At 31.4% G+C, this 18,282-nt stretch overlaps 1 protein-coding gene across 1 annotated transcript; it reads left to right on the forward strand.

The window, feature by feature from the left end:
- Nucleotides 1–9,477: 9,477 nt before the first annotated feature.
- Nucleotides 9,478–11,366, forward strand: LOC148211512 (transcription factor MYB56-like). Its single transcript, XM_088123639.1, has 3 exons — nucleotides 9,478–10,241; nucleotides 10,328–10,741; nucleotides 10,853–11,366. Exons 1-3 carry the CDS (start codon nucleotides 9,827–9,829, stop codon nucleotides 11,071–11,073), a joined length of 1,050 nt encoding a protein of 349 aa, XP_087979765.1. The 5' UTR covers nucleotides 9,478–9,826; the 3' UTR covers nucleotides 11,074–11,366.
- The last annotated feature ends 6,916 nt before the right edge of the window (nucleotides 11,367–18,282 follow it).

Here is an 18,282-nt window from a genome sequence, read left to right on the forward strand (position 1 = left end):
TCACAAGCATTTGAAAAAATTATTAGAATATTCTTAACAAAAAGACAATATGATTGTGAGATAAAAACAAGTTCCTCGTTATCTTATTTTACATATTATTAAATGTTTCATCATAATAATTAAGGTTTTCTAACATTGATAATAATGAATAGATAATCCATCTTAATATAGTTCAATTGATTAAGATATTATAATACCTATCAATAGGTTAGAGATGTTATCCAATCGATCATTTAAGTTCCCATATGATGTGTCTAGAATATAACATGAAATTCTCTTATAGATTTGAAAATAGACCCTCGTAAATTATACATATATATATGTATGTGTGTATCTATGTATGTATGTTGAGTGGCATTTTGGAACCAAAAGTAAAGCCTATCTTCTAACTTAGGATTTTTTTATCAGAAATAAGTATCTTAAACAGCTGTTATGTTAAGATCGTAAATATATTTTATATATATATATATATATTTTAGTAAACATGTGGGAATATGGATCGAACTCACGATATCTTGGTTTGAGATATATGCTAATTACGGCCGACATATACTCGCTCAGGCATATATTATTCTTTATTACTTTTTTTAATTTACAAATAATTTTCTCAGAACTTTTTTCACTAATTTAATATTGACGTCATAATGGAAAACAAAAAAATTAGCAATAAAATAATTTTTATTACTTTTCTAAGTACAAAATTCTTTTTATTACTTTTGTAGTTAGCTTGGTGATTCAAATTTAACTATAAAATTTTAATTTTGTTTATGCAAGAAATGACACAACGTCAATCTAATTCGAACTCGGTCCTTACTCCGACCTGAAACGTTAAGAGAAGACCTAGCATAAGAGAGCAAAATCTCCGACGTTCAAGTCAGTAAGCAGTTCAGATTCAATATTAAGTTCGAGTAGAAGTTCGATACCTGATGGTGAAATGAGGCCCTCTATTTATAGGTTTAGGTTCCGACAGGGGTTGCGACAGGCGGTTACCTTGGTCGGACTTGAGGTCGATCGTGTCAGCCTCCAACTGATCGAGCTCGGACACTTTTCCGAAAATGACAGGTTAATCCTTAACAGGAAATGACAAGTATTTCATCTCGGAGAGTTCCGAGATGGAGCTCTGTAGGTTTGTTCTTTCGGATCTTCTATAGTGGTAAATTCCAATCCTCCACGTGGCAATATGATTTTTCATCCCCAAACAAATTTCATCAAATACAACGCAGTGGTGTTAAACAAGTTGATTTGATAACCTTTGTTTTTGTTTCTATTTTTTTTAAAATTAAATTTAGAAACACTTTTTATGTCCACTTCATCTCAATTTCTTTGGTATGCTTTTCATCATATTATTATGAACACATTAGATTTTTAACCAAATTTCTAAAACAAAAGCACGTTTTAAAATTTATTTATATTTTTGAAATTTGACCTAAAATATTTTTTAAAAATAGATAATAAAACACATAAATATATAGGTGCAAGAACTTAAAAAAAAAATTATCAAACGTGACCGAAATTTTTATAAAATGAGACCGAAATTAATATACATCATTGGGGTGTTCTTTTTATGCTTTTTTAATTATGATTATATGCTTAGTTGTAGATGTTCGTAGGGTGGATAATACCATTTATGCAAATATCACATTTCTGTTTTTGGGTGAGTTGTATGATTTTTATTTGAATTTGGACATTTTGTTGTTGATCTCGAGTGACTTTTTTCAGGATCGAACTCACAAACTATTGATTAGAGATATATGTCAATTATCATCGAACTATGTTCGTTTTGGTTGGAGATATATACTTCTCTTTTAGATCCTAATCTTGGTAGAACTTGTGTCCTACCGTAGTGCCTCGCGAACCTGGCTTGCTTAACAACCAAAGCTAGCTTACTAAGGGGAAGGCTACTCATTCGAGTTGTGGTTCAATTTTTAATAAAATTGAAAATTCAAGATTAAAATATATTATATTTTAAGAAGTAATAGAAACAAGGTTTAAATAACCACACATATTTGAAATTTGAAAAATGTTTTATTTGAGTTCCTAAATTTTTGAAGTATTTTCTAGTTAACTTTTTATATATAAATATTTTAGTCTTTAAGCTTCCAAAGTATCTTTTCCTAATATTTGCTTCTTCAATCCTCGCTTCAACCAATTTATGTAACTTTAATATATGTCCAGAATGTTGATACACATAACTAAAACAATGTTATTCATTTCTAAAAAGTGAAATAAATATAATGACCAAAATAATTACATTTTAAAAGTCTACAAGCTAAAATACACCCTTTGTAAATTTATCAACTAAAATGGAACAGAGTAAAATTGAAAGTTTCGAGTTCTACTATATATATATATAATTCAATTATATAAGTCAGTTAGGTCAATAAATTTTGACACATGGCGAATCGATTGGTTGACTTATTAGACACAAAATGAAAAGTTCAATGGTCTTATACCCATTTTAAAAATTTGGAAACCTCAATAAAAAGTAGATCTCATTTACAGATGAGTTATGCTCACACGTTGCTTTCAAGGATTTACTATACACAAATTAAAAAAATCCAAAGACTTGTTAGCAAGATTTTTAACATAGATGTTGATGAAACTGTCGAGATTTCAATTTTATAGAAATGTTGAAGAAAATATCAATAAAATGTCGATGGGATTGATATTTCCAAAAAAATTATAAAGATAAAAAATTCATAACAAGTATTTCAATTAAAAAAAATATATTTCACTTTTTTTGTTGATACTTTTTATAATTTATCGATTCTTGTGTGATACTACAGAAATGTCGATTCACACTCTCTTATCAATCGTCCAACCAATTAGACGCAACATTAAGAATTTCATAACTAAATTTATAAATTCAATATAGCTAAGAATGAGAAGACAAGAAAATAATGAATGCATAGAAAAGAAAAGAAAAGGGTGAAAAATAATAATAATAATTTATGAGAGAGAGAAATAGAGAGGTCCAAGTAAAGGGAAAGTAGAGAATGGGGGATAGTTTAGTCTTTTCCCAAAGAGATGAGAGAGAGAAAGAGAGAAGGTAGTGTGACGTCAGGTGGGCCCCACATTTCAAATCCGGTAGGATTCCCTTGGCTTTATTCCAGAAAATCGTTACCACGAACACGAGCGCGTCTCCCCTCCCCCGCACGTGTGAGGGACACGCGGATCCTCTTCCAAAACGAATTATTTCCACATCAAAAACAAAAAAAAACAAAAAAAAAGAAAAACGAATCCCACTGTCCAAAACGCAAAAAGTATGAGAGAGAAACAGATATCATATTGGTCATTCCATGGATTATGTACTTTGAATCATTAAAGTAATTTTGCAATTCCTAAACATATTACTCTTCTTTTCTTCTTCAATTCCTTTCCAATCTTCAAATATTTACACCCTAACTTAATTAATTAATGTATATATTCTTAACTAAAATATTTCATATTTCTACCGACCAGATTATAGCTCAGTAGATTAAGACATAAGTATTCAATCATAAAGTTTAGAGTTCAAATCCCCACACGTTGGTTCACCAGGTTCTAGCTATCACAGCGGACCCAATCATACTCTAAAAAGTATATTTAACATTTTTTAAAAACGAGAAACGAGAAGCATGTACAGTTACAAAATATTTGTGTTTCTCGAAACATAAATGATGTCACCGAATATGTAATATTTCAAGATTGTATCTTAATATAGGTTCTTAAAGTTTTAAAAAGCATGCGATGAATTTTTGAACTTTCAATAATATTGTGTTTGTTACGGGAAAAAACCTCATACTTCTATGGCAGGAATCAACGTAAAAATAACTGAGAAATTTAAAGAAAGAAACAAAATAAAGAAAAACAAGAACCAATATGAAAAACTTCAAGCCAAGAGAAAAAACCACGACCCACCTAAGAAAATCCACTAAGTGAAAAATTATAACAATCCACAGATTTCTTCACCCAACCTCAATTACACAAAACACTTTTTCAAACGAAATACCGCTCAATTAATGTATTGAATATAGATGCATGTCTTTCCCGTTCCCCAATCAGATGTTTGGATGTGAGCTATACTCCGTGAGGAGCCAAACGTAGAATTGATATACCATCCTTAAACTCAAGATTCTTTTATAATAGTTGGGAGCACGTTTCCTCATTGTATCTTTTCGACGTGGGACAAACTTCAATTCTAATATTTTGTCAAAAATCCAACAGTTTGATGGATCGGGACCATTTAGTTTCATTCGTGGAAGGAAAGAGAAACGAGAAAAAAAAAAGGAGAGGGGTAAGTGAGACAGTAGTGAAGTCAGTGATGAGTGACAGAATTGTTATGGAGTGCCAAACCAAAGAAGAAGAGGGAAAAAAAATGTTTGTTTGTTTGTTTTGTTTGTTAGTTTGATAGGTAACGGAAGTGGGAGAGTTGTTAGAAGGAAAAAAAAAAGAGTGGCGAAACTGAGAGACTGAAACCGTTGGCTTTAATCTTTTAAAAACAATGAAAAAGAAAAGGAAAACTGTGTAACGTCTTCTTTATTAGGCCATTGTTTGTTGTGTGTTTGTTTTGGCTTGGACCACTTCTCTGCTACTGGGATTCCCCCAATCTCTCATCTCTCTCTTGCAAATCTACTTTCTTTTTTCCTACCTTTCACTTCCACTTTCTTTCTATTTACCCCCCTTTTCTTTTCTTTCTCTTATGGGTTTGTGTTTGGTTACCGGGTTAAGTTTCGAGTTTGGTATCTGGACTTTTACGTTTGTGTAATGTAGCTATAAGTGTGGGACTTTTTGAAGGTGTAGTATATTACTATTGTCGATCATTTGGTCTTTGTATTTCGAAAGGATTGTAATAAAGTGATCTCTATTGGTTCAATGTTGGAGGAAAAAATACGATATGATACGTAGACCAATTAAATTAGTTCGGTAAGATTTGTCCCGCAAACCTAATGGAGAAGACCGACCTACTTTTGGGATTGAGTTGAAGACCGTAAAGTCAAACGGAGAATCAATCAAGTTCTTGTCAACTAACCCGAGGGCTCTGACCTGACAATCGACCTAGGTTCCGATTGCTCGTAATCGTTGGTTGGAGCGGTTCCAATGACCTTGTCCATCCACTGCCTGTAAAAGGGACACTTCGCCACTCATTCAAATACACAATTCTGTTTCGAGAACGACCTACTTAAGCACGTGGCTGACTTTGGTAGCTTGACATAATCCTATACCAACACAACAACTCATTATATTAGACATAAAGTTTTTGGAAGTTTAGAAACATAAACCTCTTTGGAGTATAGAGTTTAAATAGACACAAATCCTAAAATTTCAGATACCAAGCTTATGGTTTAATCAATATTTTAGATATCTATTCTATTAAGTTAAAAATACAAGAGGATGGCTTCTTTTGGGGGAGTTTTAATATTAAACTTTTGTTGTTTGGTAATTACTTTGGACTAGCAATTAGGTAGACTGATTACATGTATATTAATTAGTTTTTTTAAGAGAACTATATTAATTATATTGTTTTGCAAAGGAACTATATTAATTATATTATTTTTATTAAGAAAAACTTTTAGGCCAAATCACCACGTAGATCATGTATTCAAAGAAAAATAATAATAATAAACAAATAAAAAGTGGAAAAGGAAAAACAATCATTCCTTAGTCAAAAAGATCCACAGCAAATTAAGGGAAAATTGTACTCTTTCTTCATCAAAGTTTTGAGATCTTTTAATATATTGTCTAGGGTAGGGGCTGCTTGAAAGAGGTCAAGACAACCACTGTCAATGTAGAAATTTGACCTCCGTGGATCTGATCAACTTCACATCAATCTCCTAGAAATAAAGGTATCATCGATAAGACCGACAAAACAGAAGAGCACTCAAAACCGATGTGGCTCCTACAACACATGCTCTGATGTTTAAGTCAGAGTAGTCGAGTATGGAGAGTAGTGTACTATTTGACGTAGCAAATAGTAAAGATTTGTAGCATATCTCTTTATAGATGGAAAATCTCTGAAGGAAATTCTAAGACCATCAAGATATCTTCTCATTTTGAATTCCTTAGATAAAAGGGATTCGATTTGTAAAAAATAGGGATTTTCTCCCCCATAACAACAACTGTGACACCAGAGTATAAAGGTCGAGTACATAAATGAACCAATACACACATCCGAGTAAAAAAGGTTAATAAATGCTTAAACGAGAGTTGATAGCTACTATTTATACCAAAAAAGTGTGTGGATTCCTTTTCGATAGCTCAAATCATAGAAACTCCAAAGTTATGTGTGTATGTGAGTGAGGATAAAATATTGGTATAGGCAGATAATTACCATTCTCCAGAGCAAGGAAATATCGGGGAAACCAAGATGTAAAATATGGATTCCAAATTTGGGGCATTACAATTAATTGTCATTTAAAAGTTTTAAAAATTGAAAATTTTCTTCATTTATTTAGTAAAATTACTTTCTAGTGTAGTTTTTCATATATTGAATAATTCTTTTGGGATGAAAAACTAATAAATTAATTAAAAAGGAATAAAATGAGAAACAAGGAATAAAGGAAGGGAAAATTGAAGTGAGTAAGAAAAAGAAAAATGCTTGAATACAATGAATGTTTTGTTGGCCTTTATGGTTTCATGGTTTGTGAAAACCAGTCAAGCACTTGGTTTTTTTTTCTTTTTGGGTTTGGTAGGTAGGGTAAATTTAGTTTTTTTTTTCTTTTTAATATATTATAAAATTATTTTCCACCTTTTACATAAGTTTCGTGACCAAATTTACCATTACCACATTCATGTAATAATGTAAAAGAAACAAGTTTTTTAATCTAAAGATATTTAATATTATATGTTTGAGGAACTTTTATGTTGTTTGATAACCATCTACTTTTAAAAAATTATTCTTCTTTATTGATGGTTTTCTTTGCTTTTGTATAATATACTTTTTAAACATAGTTATTCAAATTCTACATAAATTTTTAAAACAAAAGATTAGTTTTTATTTTTAAAATTTTGATCTAAGTGTTTTTAAATAGTGAGAAAGTAAACAATAAGATGGTTAATAAGTTAATTAGCAAAATTAAAAACAAACTTGTAACGAAGAGATGAAATTGATTGTACTCGGTAATTCAAACGATATATATATTAGTTCAAAATGATGGACATACTTTATAATAAAAATCTAATTTTCAAAAATGACATATAGTCATCGTAAGTTAAACTGTATATAAGTTTAGTCCTTTTAACAAGTTCTTGAATTAAAAAAAAGTATCTTAATAGGTCTCTAAACTTTCAATTTTATGTTTAAATATAAAAGTGAAGGTTTTCAAAGACCAACTCCTATAACTTATTAGATAGAAAGTCAAGGCACCTATCACACATAACTCCAAAAATTTAAGAATTAAAAATTTGTAACTTTTAATGTCTTCGGAATAGCGCACTGGCAAGACATAGGGTCTTATAGTATCACATCACCTACCATGAGATCTTGTGTTTGAACCATGTGCTGGTCGTAGTGTTGCTCCCAGACAACGAGCCTTGATTACATAGATCCACTAGTGTAAGCCACACGACATCCTGATAATAGTGATATTATAACCGCTGGGAGCATCATAGTCTCCCCCAACTTCATTTGCTTTAATTATGAAAAAGAAGAAAAGTTTATGCTTTTTTTTCCTCCACAAGAGAAACCCTAAACCATGGAAAAAAGAATGGAATATGTCCCCATAAATGAAGGAAAAATGATTTAAGGTGTTGCAATAATTGCCCAAGTCTTAGAAAACATGTGTGGTTTTGTATCATGTGCAATGTGCAATTGTGCATGCATTTGGACATTAGACATCTTTAACTTCTACAATGGAAACATCAATGTCCCCTTCCCCAAACACATCAATACAATGCAAATAAATAAATAATAATAAAAATAAATAATCGTTCATTTTTGCTGCATCCCACCCTAAAATTTCGTCGACATGTTGATATTTCTATAGATATTTTCATCTGTCTATGAATTTGACATCGACATGAGGGATAAATTGACATTTTCGTAGTATTTTATAAAAAAAGAAAAAAAAATTGAGATCAATAAAATATCGCTAATATAGATCTAAAATTAAAATTAATCATTTTAAACTTATTTAGAAACCATGAAATATTGATTCGTTAATTTAAATATTTTTTACAATATTTTCTTATTTTTATAAAATTTCTAAAAATATCTATTTACATTTTTTTAGTACATCAAGAGAGAGTGTGAGATCGAACTCACACCCTCCTTGTTGGAGATATATGACAATATCGCTGAGCTATACTCACTTTGGTATATCTGTCAATATTTTATCGATATTTTCACCAACATTTTCATGAAATTGAGACATCAACGTTACAGGACAGTGGAATTTAAAAACTTCATGAAATTATTTTCAAACGAGTTCGATAAATAAAAGGCTATATATATATATTATTTTTCTAAGTCCTTTATTGAAGAGGTTAGGTTTGGAAGTGATAGAGAAAGAAAGTTACAGAACATAAATGTAAGAGTGTACAATTTCGTCAATATATTAAAGAGAGCTCTGCTCTGTCTATTAAAATTAATATTTTTTTTTCTTAGTTTCTTAAAAAAAAAAAAAAAAAAAACTTTTTTAGGTCACGTGTGCTTGCATCCTCTACTGTGTTTAATCAATAAAGTTTATGTTTTTTCTTTCTCTAAAAAAAAAAGGAAAAATCTTAAGATTTATAATCACACCCCACGTGAATTTACTTTTTACAGTTTTACAGGACACCACTGTTTTAACCTTTTTCTTTTCTAAAAAAGATATTATTATATCTTTTGATATCGGTTCTTGTACATTTTTGTTTTTAGATTCATTTTTTAAAAATGTTAGAGATGTTATATTTCTCTTTATAAATTTATAATTTTCTCCCTTTCATATCAATGTGAATTTTGGTGTGCTATTGAAACATATAAGGTCAAATATGTAATTTTACATTTGAAATATAGATTAGTTTTTTCCAAATTTTTTCTTTATGCTTTAAAATTTAAGAATTTATTTTTGAAGCAACAAAATTGACAATCAAGTCTCTGCTTAGTGCCAATGAATATACCTCAACCTATTTATTCTCAACTGGTTAAAAGTTCAATCCTCCATCCTTTTCACGATTTGAGAATAGAGAAAACAAAAGTTCTCATTCAACAATAAAGATAGTAACATATTCCCAGTCTCCCCCAACCCAATTAGTAGCCTTTATTTTCCAAATTCATCGATATTTAATTGATTTTTATCTCGACTCGTACAAAGATTCCCTTTCCCCGGCAACCCCCTAAATTGAAAAACCAAACAAAGACGAAAATTAAGAATCCGTGCAAGGTCAAAAATAGGGGACGATTTCCCAATCCTGCCTCGTCCCGTTGCCATCCTTAACTAAGAGAGAGTGAGAAATTTTAGCCATGTTGGCATTGGCATATTGGTTTTAGAAAGAGTAACGTCTAGCAAACAAACAAATAGTCTGTTTCTTTTTTCCCCAAACCCCGAGAAAAAGCAAAATCCGACCTCAATGCCAATGCCAATGCCAATACCAGTTCGTGTTTTTTTTAGGGTGACCCCACTTCCTCTTCTCTGCCCACACGAGTGCTTCTCGATTTCTATGCTTTTAAACAGAAAACAAAGTCCTCATCACTTGTTCATCAGTGGACGATCCCATTTTCCCCCTTTATTTGGTTGTTTTAAAAGCCACACAAAACAAGCTCTCTTCTCTCTGTGTTGTGAGATGTGAGAGAGAAAGAGAGAAACTTTCCTTTATAAGAACCCTCTCTTCTTCTTCTTATTGTTTCTTTTTCCTTCTTGAATCTACAATGAGCCTTCAATGCTTCAATAATGGCCTCGAGGGTTACAATATCATGTATCAAAATCTCACCTTGATGCCTCCTCCACCTCCCACCTCTGATTCTGATTCTCCTTCTTCTTCCTCCATGGCCAGATCAATGGGCTTGGGGCTGCAGTTTCCGTCGTGGGAGACCGGGCAGAGGGAGATCGACGAAGCCGGTCTCGAGGAGGAGGATGGGGATGAAAATGACAACGATGGTGGCGGCAAGATCGTAAGCTATGGCGGTGGCCGCGGAAAAAATGGCAGTGTCGGCGGCCGACACACCAAGCTTTGTGCTAGAGGCCATTGGAGGCCCGCCGAGGATGCCAAGCTCAAAGAGCTTGTCGCCCATTACGGCCCCCAGAACTGGAACTTGATCGCCGAGAATCTTCGTGGCAGATCAGGTAATGGTTGTCTAGTGATGATTTAACATAATATCAGTAGTGTAACCTATCAGTTTTTTGAAGTGTTATGTCTTTGTTTGGTGAAGGAAAAAGTTGCAGATTGAGATGGTTTAACCAGTTGGATCCAAGGATAAACAGAAAGGCCTTCAGCGAGGAAGAAGAAGAGAGGTTGTTGACAGCACACAGATTGTACGGGAACAAATGGGCGATGATCGCCCGTTTGTTTCCCGGTCGAACTGATAATGCTGTCAAGAATCATTGGCATGTGATCATGGCCAGAAAACATAGACAACAATCTAATCTCTTTCGAAGATCTCGAAAACCTTCGAATCCATCCCAAAAACAGCAAGAGCAACAACTCCCCATCATTTCCAGTACTGAATCCACCGTCTCGAGCACCATCGACGAATCCGCCGCCTCCACCGCCACCCATCTTTCTCTCACTACCTCCCCCTCTGCCTTCTTCTCTCCCCACTTCCCCGCCCTCCGCCTCACTCATGGTAAGATTAAGTATACTATGATATATTTAACATGGTATTAGAAATATATAATCTGAACTCTTGTAATGTCATTTCACTTCTTAACCATGGATTTGTTTACGCGGGTTGCAGAACCCTCAAGCAGGAAGCCCAGATGCCGGACGTTAATGAAGGCAGAGGAGACGGGGGCGGCGGTGGGGGAATCGGGGAACTCGGAGTCGAACTCGGAAGTTTCGGGGGCGGAGTCAGCGATCTCTACCAACCTCTCATTAGCATCTGGCTGGGAAAACACCAATGGGAATGACCATATGAAAATGCAGTTCATTGATTTCCTAGGAGTTGGAGCTTCTTAAACAATAAAAACTTCTGTGCTCCTTACATAATTCACCAAAGCTTTCTCTCTCTATCTCCACAATATTTTTCCTTTATAAAAAGACGAGTCTGTCCTCTCTCTACAATGTACAGTGAGAAACAGAAGAGAGACACAGAAGGAAGGGGGAAAAAAAAAAGCTAAGAAAAAGAACTGTGTTTTTTTTAAGACTTGTCAAAGCAGCAGCTGCTACTTGAGGGTTGTTTGTTTGTATTGTACTGCTGAGAGGCAAAGCCAAAAAAGATTTAGAGAAAAAAATTTTAAAATTTTGGAGTATTTTGCATATGGGTTCGGGTATTATCAAATGACGAGAAAATATAGATAAAATATCTATGTTGATAGATGAAATTAAATAAATGAATGAAAATGTCGATAAAAATATGGACACGCTAGGACGGGAATTTAACACATGAGTACTGGGTAATGTTGTAAGTTTGACCAGGTTAGTGGAAGAAAGAGGTTGTGGTTGTGCCATTAATGTTCACACAGGTTGTTCCTCTACCACACACCATCTTTGATGAAACCTATTGAAATTATAGCCACCTGACAGATCATGGATTCTTTATTTGTGGGCTCCACACCTCCATGGTAAAATATTTCATTTCATTTTATAAATTTAAATAAATTATCAATTCCTAAAAAAAATAGGTTGGGTAAAAAAAATTGGTTAATAATTCTCTTTTGGATAATTTAAAGTTAGATTTAAGTATTTGGAGTGTTAATTTGGCTTGATTTTGATTTGGAGTGTTTTGTTAATTGGATTAAGGATAGTTTAATAATTAACTTGTCAACAATTTTCTAATTTAATTTTTAGAAGGTATTGATTTTACCCGTTGTGGTAGAAATTGAAAGTGTAAATTTAAAATTGAAGCGAAGAGTATTTGAAAAAGAAAAAAAAGGGAAGATTTACTCATTTCTATTTAAAATATATATATATATATATATTTATAAGTGTTAAAATAATATTATGATTAATATTATTTTTTTGAGTAGTATATAGGACGGAGATTTAAACTCATGAACTTTTGATAAGAGATAGGTAGCTTAACCAGTAAAACTATGTTCAAATTAACAAATATATGATTAATATTGTGTTTAAACTCAAAGTAAATATGTATTATATCGTACAATGTAAGAGAACTTGAAATTGTTAAGGTTATTAGATAGAATACTTAATTAGGTACTTTAGCCAACATCCATCTTCATTACCACTCATGAAAATTTAACAACTTTTAGTTTTTTTGAAAAATAGAAAAGTTACCTATTCTTTTCTGAATTTTCTCTGCTTATAAAAACTTCAATGGCAATTAGTAGAAAAAAAGTAAAAAAAAAAGGAAAAAGAAATTACGGTGGGTTGCAAAAGTCTTTTATGTATTTCAAAATAGGTCATCTATTTTTTTATTTTTCAAATTTAGCAAAAAATTTCACTTATATCAATAGTAAATCAGATGCTCATGTCAGTAGCATATCAATATTATATCAAACACTCATATCAATAATATATTAGATGTATATCACATACATACTGCATAGACACTCATATCAGTAGTATGTCAGATGTATATCATATACATATTGCAAGTATATCATACATTCATATCAATAGTATATCAGATGCATATCACATACACATATTACAGATACATTATCATTTGGGTAAACTTGACATTTTAAAATTAGACCTTCGTTTTTCTTTTCTAAAAGTGCTATATTTCAAAAAACTCTTTTTTAAATATTTGCAACTATCCGATGCTAACGGATAAGTATTCATTAGGAGACGTAAATTTGATTATTCTCCTTTGTTTGTCATATGAAAGAAACAATAATAATAGAAAAGGAATTATCACTAAAAAGGAGTGGACATGGGCGAAATTAAAGTTCCAACTTGTGGGTCAATATAATGCCTTCAAAATTAGTAGTATAATCACTTGAAACACATTTATTCTGTATGGTTTCATTAATTTTGAAATTTATTTTAGAGTTGAGGGGAAAAAAATGTTATAATGATGGCATATGAAAGTACAAAAATGTCATCAAGAGATTACAACTTTACACTGATGTCTTGTCCCTTTAAAGTCATTTTCCATGGGCTAGATTATATGAGCCTATCCACACATGAAGGTTGGTAAGAAACTTGGACTTAGAGCACAAAAATGTTGGGCCTATAAGAGCTAAGATACTTTGTATTAATTAAATATTTAAAATGAAACATTATACCAACTTAAAAGAAAAAAAAAAGGTAATCGGTTGATTGGTCGATCGGTCATCTGTCACACAAATATTTATATAAATGTCGGTTTCAAAAAATAATAAGGAAGATGAAATAGAGTAATGGACTATTACATTTTTTAACTAAAAATATTAAAAGAGAAGTGAAGTTTTTAATTTTCTTTTATTTTTAAGTAAATATCTGGACCAAAATTTAGTGGTGGACAATATAAGTATTGTTTAAAATAATACTATATTTACTTTGACTTTAGAACGACTAAAATGGTCAAATACCAGTTATTTTATAGGTTTAGGATGACACCGTCTCTTGATTCTCTCTAACATTTGTAATATTATATTCTTAGAATACTAGGTATAACTCATGCATTCGTGTACAAACCAATGCAGACGATGCCAACTTCTAAAATATTGTGATTTGAATAAAGATTTTTCCATTGAAGAGTGGATGTGTATGGGGAAAGAGATCCAGCTCGATCACATCAACCAGGACCGATTTACAGAACAAGGAAACTTCCAGGCCAATCATTTATGGTTAAATATAGATTTTTTATACTTCATATTTTCCTAAATAAAATATCGGTATCTATATATTTGTTTATTTAAGTTGGATCTTGAAAAATTGAATTATTAGTTTTTTTAAGTCTCTTAATATTTTTGTACATTTAATGATTTTAATACACGAAATTTTGGAATCTTAAATTTATAGCCAAGTTATATTGGATTAGTAAATGAAAGACTTATTAAAAAAGTCTGATTTTTTTAACTTTAGATTATTGGAACTCATAATCTATGGACCTGAATCACGTAATAAATTATAAATTTAATTATTTCGAGAGTTGAAATTAAATAAAACTACTTAATAGATTATATATATATGATTCATCATATAGTGGATAAATCTAAATATAGAAGAGAAGAACAGAGTTGCCTCAAAAAAAAAAAAAAAGGAAGAAAAAAAAGGATCAGATAATTAAGCCCAAGAAGGATGTGAGGTCAGGCCAATGCTGGGCTCTTGGATAGCCCGAAAGCCCAAAACGATTCTTAAGCCCAATTAATGTGTGTATCGTAAGCCCATTGAGCCCAATTATTAAGGACCAGGGCACTGGCCCAATATGGGTTTAACAAGCCTTGGACGTGTAGCTTTTCAGTTATGAGCCCATCAAATTTTCGAGTGGCAGGAATGAACTTAAATTATTATTATTAATTCTTTTGAAAAAAAAAATTAGTATAGCTTTCACATTATCTATTTCCAAAACACTAGAACATTGTTATCATTTTAAAATTTTGGTCATTCTATCGAAAAAGAAGGATTAAACTCCCTCGATAATCCATAACTGACGGTCGGTTTTGAATCATCCAAAATAGATCGTCGTCATCAGTTGATTAAAACATACTAACTAATCCAACGACAATTTTATTAGTTTTAATTTATGTTGTCACAGACGAAATTAAACACTACGAATCATACACATGAGACAAACGAGTCAAGACCATGAATAATGCAAATCAATGAGTTAGGATCAGACTTAATGAGTTAATCCTCGAACAAGACCTCAAGGACCTTGAAGGCTGAGGCCCAAATGAATGTCCCGACCTAAAGGACATGGGGCTGGCACTTGGCTGACCAACCCATAGGTTAGTCCATGCCGACTAGCCCATGAACTAGTTTGGCTCAATTGAATAGTCCAGAACCATGACCCATCTTAGGCTAACAAGCCAACAAGCTAGCACCCTCAGGTCAGTCAACGACGACTATTTCATCCATTAATTGAATAGTTAGGGTGTGATCCCTTAATTTAAGTAGTTCAGAAGTAGATAATTGAGAAGCGTAAAATTTTCCCTTTCTACAAATAAAGAAAGAGAACGTGAATTCAAAGTATGCAAGGAAACCCAAACTCCCCTATCATACTTAATATAAATTCGATTCAAACTTAAGCATTGGAGCATGTATAACTACCCCACACTAGTGTATAATTTCACTCCGTTAAACCTCCCCATGAAAAGACTGAGTTTATTAAACTAAGCTTTTATTTGATGGGCCAATTTGTGAAGCTCCAAATCATGAGGTTACATTGGATTATACTAAAGAACTAAATCCCACATTGGATTCCTAAACCCCAAGATTGAGAGTGAGTTTTATTGGAGAGAGAGATTATTTAAAAACAAAATGATTATGTAAAAGTAATTTCAAAATGAGGTAATTAGCTGGGGCCAGCCAATAAAATGACTTATTTTCACAGCACATGAATAAATTTCTCAAAGAAAGTGCATTTTTTTTTAAAGTTAAAATTGGAAACAAACATCCGTCAGATTAAGATTGGTTATATTGGTCGGTAGGCAAAGCCAAGTTGCTGATTTCTTTGCATCGTTTTTTGAAGCTTCCCGAATCCACGTACTCACCATGCAGTTTCATCAACTTCCAAGATTAAATATTATTTCTTTTTTATTTATTTATTTATTATTCTATCTTTTAAAAACATTATATTATATTATAATAGATACTTCTATGTATATTTTTTATTTGAGAGTGGATAGTTTTTTATTAGTTCATAAATATTAGTGAAGATCTACATATGATCTATTCGGAATAATGAGATGGGATGAATAGAAATCAAATAAAATACTCCATGGAGAAATGGAAAATTTTGGATGTATATAGAGCTTCATTTCCTATAATATTTCATTTGTGAATATTTATATCTAGTTTTTTTAAATCAAGGCAATTTAGGTTAAACCCTATATTAAAAAAAAAGAAAAAAAAAGAGAAGGCTTAATCGAGGGAGTGTGTGATGTTATTGAAAACGTGCTGTAATCGAGTCATATGAATAAGTAGATAGTTAAATAAGTAATTTTGAGTTTTTTGATCGTATGTAGGAGTTATATTGGTTTCGTTGTGCTAATTTACTGTATTTTAACTTAGTGAATATAGCTAGTGTGGTAGAAAATTCAAGTAGGGTGTAGCGCCTAGCATGAAGCAACATTCCCTAGTGGCATCACTACTATATCATCAATATATTATCTCTCTAATTTTCAGTGTCGGTATGTATGTATATAATATATATATATATATTTATATAATGTAGTTAGCAAAGGTTATTTTGTGACATTCTCTCGTGTAAAGGACAATTTTGGCATCGGCTCTCTCTCGTTAGGTAATTACCGAAGCAAAAGCAGTTTATAATATAGCATATTCTCAAGGGTTCAACTTATACATAGGTAATTATCGAAGCAAAAGCAACTTATAATTAATATAGCAAATTTATATGTGACTAGGAACACAACTCCATCAAGCAATGACCCCTTGGCCTTGGGTATGTATGGATATGGGGACAGAATGCATACCTGAGGTATAGGGGTAAAAAGGCCAAAGAGTCGCCGACTCCTGGTAATATATATATATATATATATATATATATATACATATATATACATACATACATACACACATGAGTATGATTTACAAGAGAAAAACAAATGAGAGGTCTTCAATGCAATAAGTTAGTTTTCACTTCAAGAACTAAACAAATTCTTAAGGAGTCGTTTGTTTCGTGGGAATCTAAGATTCCACTGGACAGGCATCTGGATTCCCACGTTTATTTTGCGGCGAATTTATGATACCCGACATCTCAAGATGTCGAAGTATCCTAGGATGCCCGTACGGGAGGCATCTAACGAGTTTTTTATGCCCTTTTGAAACGTGGGTATCCAAGATTCCCGTGTTGAGGGTATCCGCTCTTTACACTTTTGTCCTTCATTTTTTTCATATATTTTCTTTATCAATTTTCTTTATTTTTCCCCCAAATTTATTTTTATTTTTATTTTTAAATTTATAATTTAAATAAATTAATGGACTTATTGTCTAATAAGCAATTTTATGCAATTAAGTATATTTGTACATTACATTTACATATAAAATAAACTGCAATTAAATTATATATTATCTAGATTTATTTTTAATATTTTGAAGAGATTGTATTATTAATAATATTTATTATCATAAATATATAATTTTAAAGCAACAATTTTTTACAACCAATATATTTTTCTTTAAAAAAAATGATGCAAGATAAATAAATTTTACCCAAGATAATACCAATTATATGATTGTCTTTTCGGAAAAATATTAAAGTTGAAAATGAAATATATATTGAATTAAAAGGAATTAATTTGTTCTACAAAACAACATATAAAAATCAAAATATTAAATTAATTCAAATAAATCTATTATATTAAATGAATTTATAAATTATATGAGTATTCGTGATGGTATTTTTGGAACATTCTATAAATTTAACACATCCCCAAGAACAAATCGTGTAAAACAAACGTGGTTATCCAAATATTTCAGAACATCCTTGATAAATTTTCCTATGAAACAAACATGAATATCTGAAGATGCCGGACATCTAAAATTCCGGGCATTTGAAATTTCAGGCATCGCTAGATGCCAGACATCTACATTCTCGAAAAACAAACGGCCCCTAAGAGTTTATCTTGCCTTTGTTCAATATTAAAAGTTGTTGAGTAATTTGGTCCCATTACCTCTCTACACAATTGGTTTAAAATGTTAATAGAGATGAAAATGTGCATACTCAATTTTATGGAAATATTGATAGAAATATAAAATGGGAAATGTTGATATATATTTCTGAAAAATTTATAAAAATAAAAATTCATGACAAATATTTGAATTAAAAAAATAAACTTTTTTAACCATTTTCAAATAAGTTAATAACTATTAATATTAATAATATTATGTCTATATTAGTGATAATTTGTTGATAGATTTATATTTGGTTGATTTTTTGTAATACTATAGAAATGTTGAAATTATGTCGACACTTCGATAGAAATTTAGTCTCCGTTTGATAACTTTCTCATTTCTTATTTTCTGTTTTCAGTTTTTGAGAAACCTGAGCGTTTTATATAACTATTCATATTTCTCGTTTCTCATTTTTAAGAA

Source organism: Momordica charantia (assembly GCF_013281855.1).
Source record: "Momordica charantia cultivar OHB3-1 chromosome 5 unlocalized genomic scaffold, Mcharantia_2.0 BLBB01000005.1, whole genome shotgun sequence".
NCBI classification, from domain to species: domain Eukaryota; kingdom Viridiplantae; phylum Streptophyta; class Magnoliopsida; order Cucurbitales; family Cucurbitaceae; genus Momordica; species Momordica charantia.

Excerpts from the sequence above, each read along its gene's own strand:
- LOC148211512 (XM_088123639.1), top strand. The coding sequence starts at position 9,827 with ATGAGCCTTCAATGCTTCAATAATGGCCTCGAGGGTTACAATATCATG. Across the intron at positions 10,242-10,327 it reads GAATCTTCGTGGCAGATCAG|GAAAAAGTTGCAGATTGAGA; the intron begins GTAATGGTTGTC and ends TGTTTGGTGAAG. Across the intron at positions 10,742-10,852 it reads CGCCCTCCGCCTCACTCATG|AACCCTCAAGCAGGAAGCCC; the intron begins GTAAGATTAAGT and ends CGCGGGTTGCAG.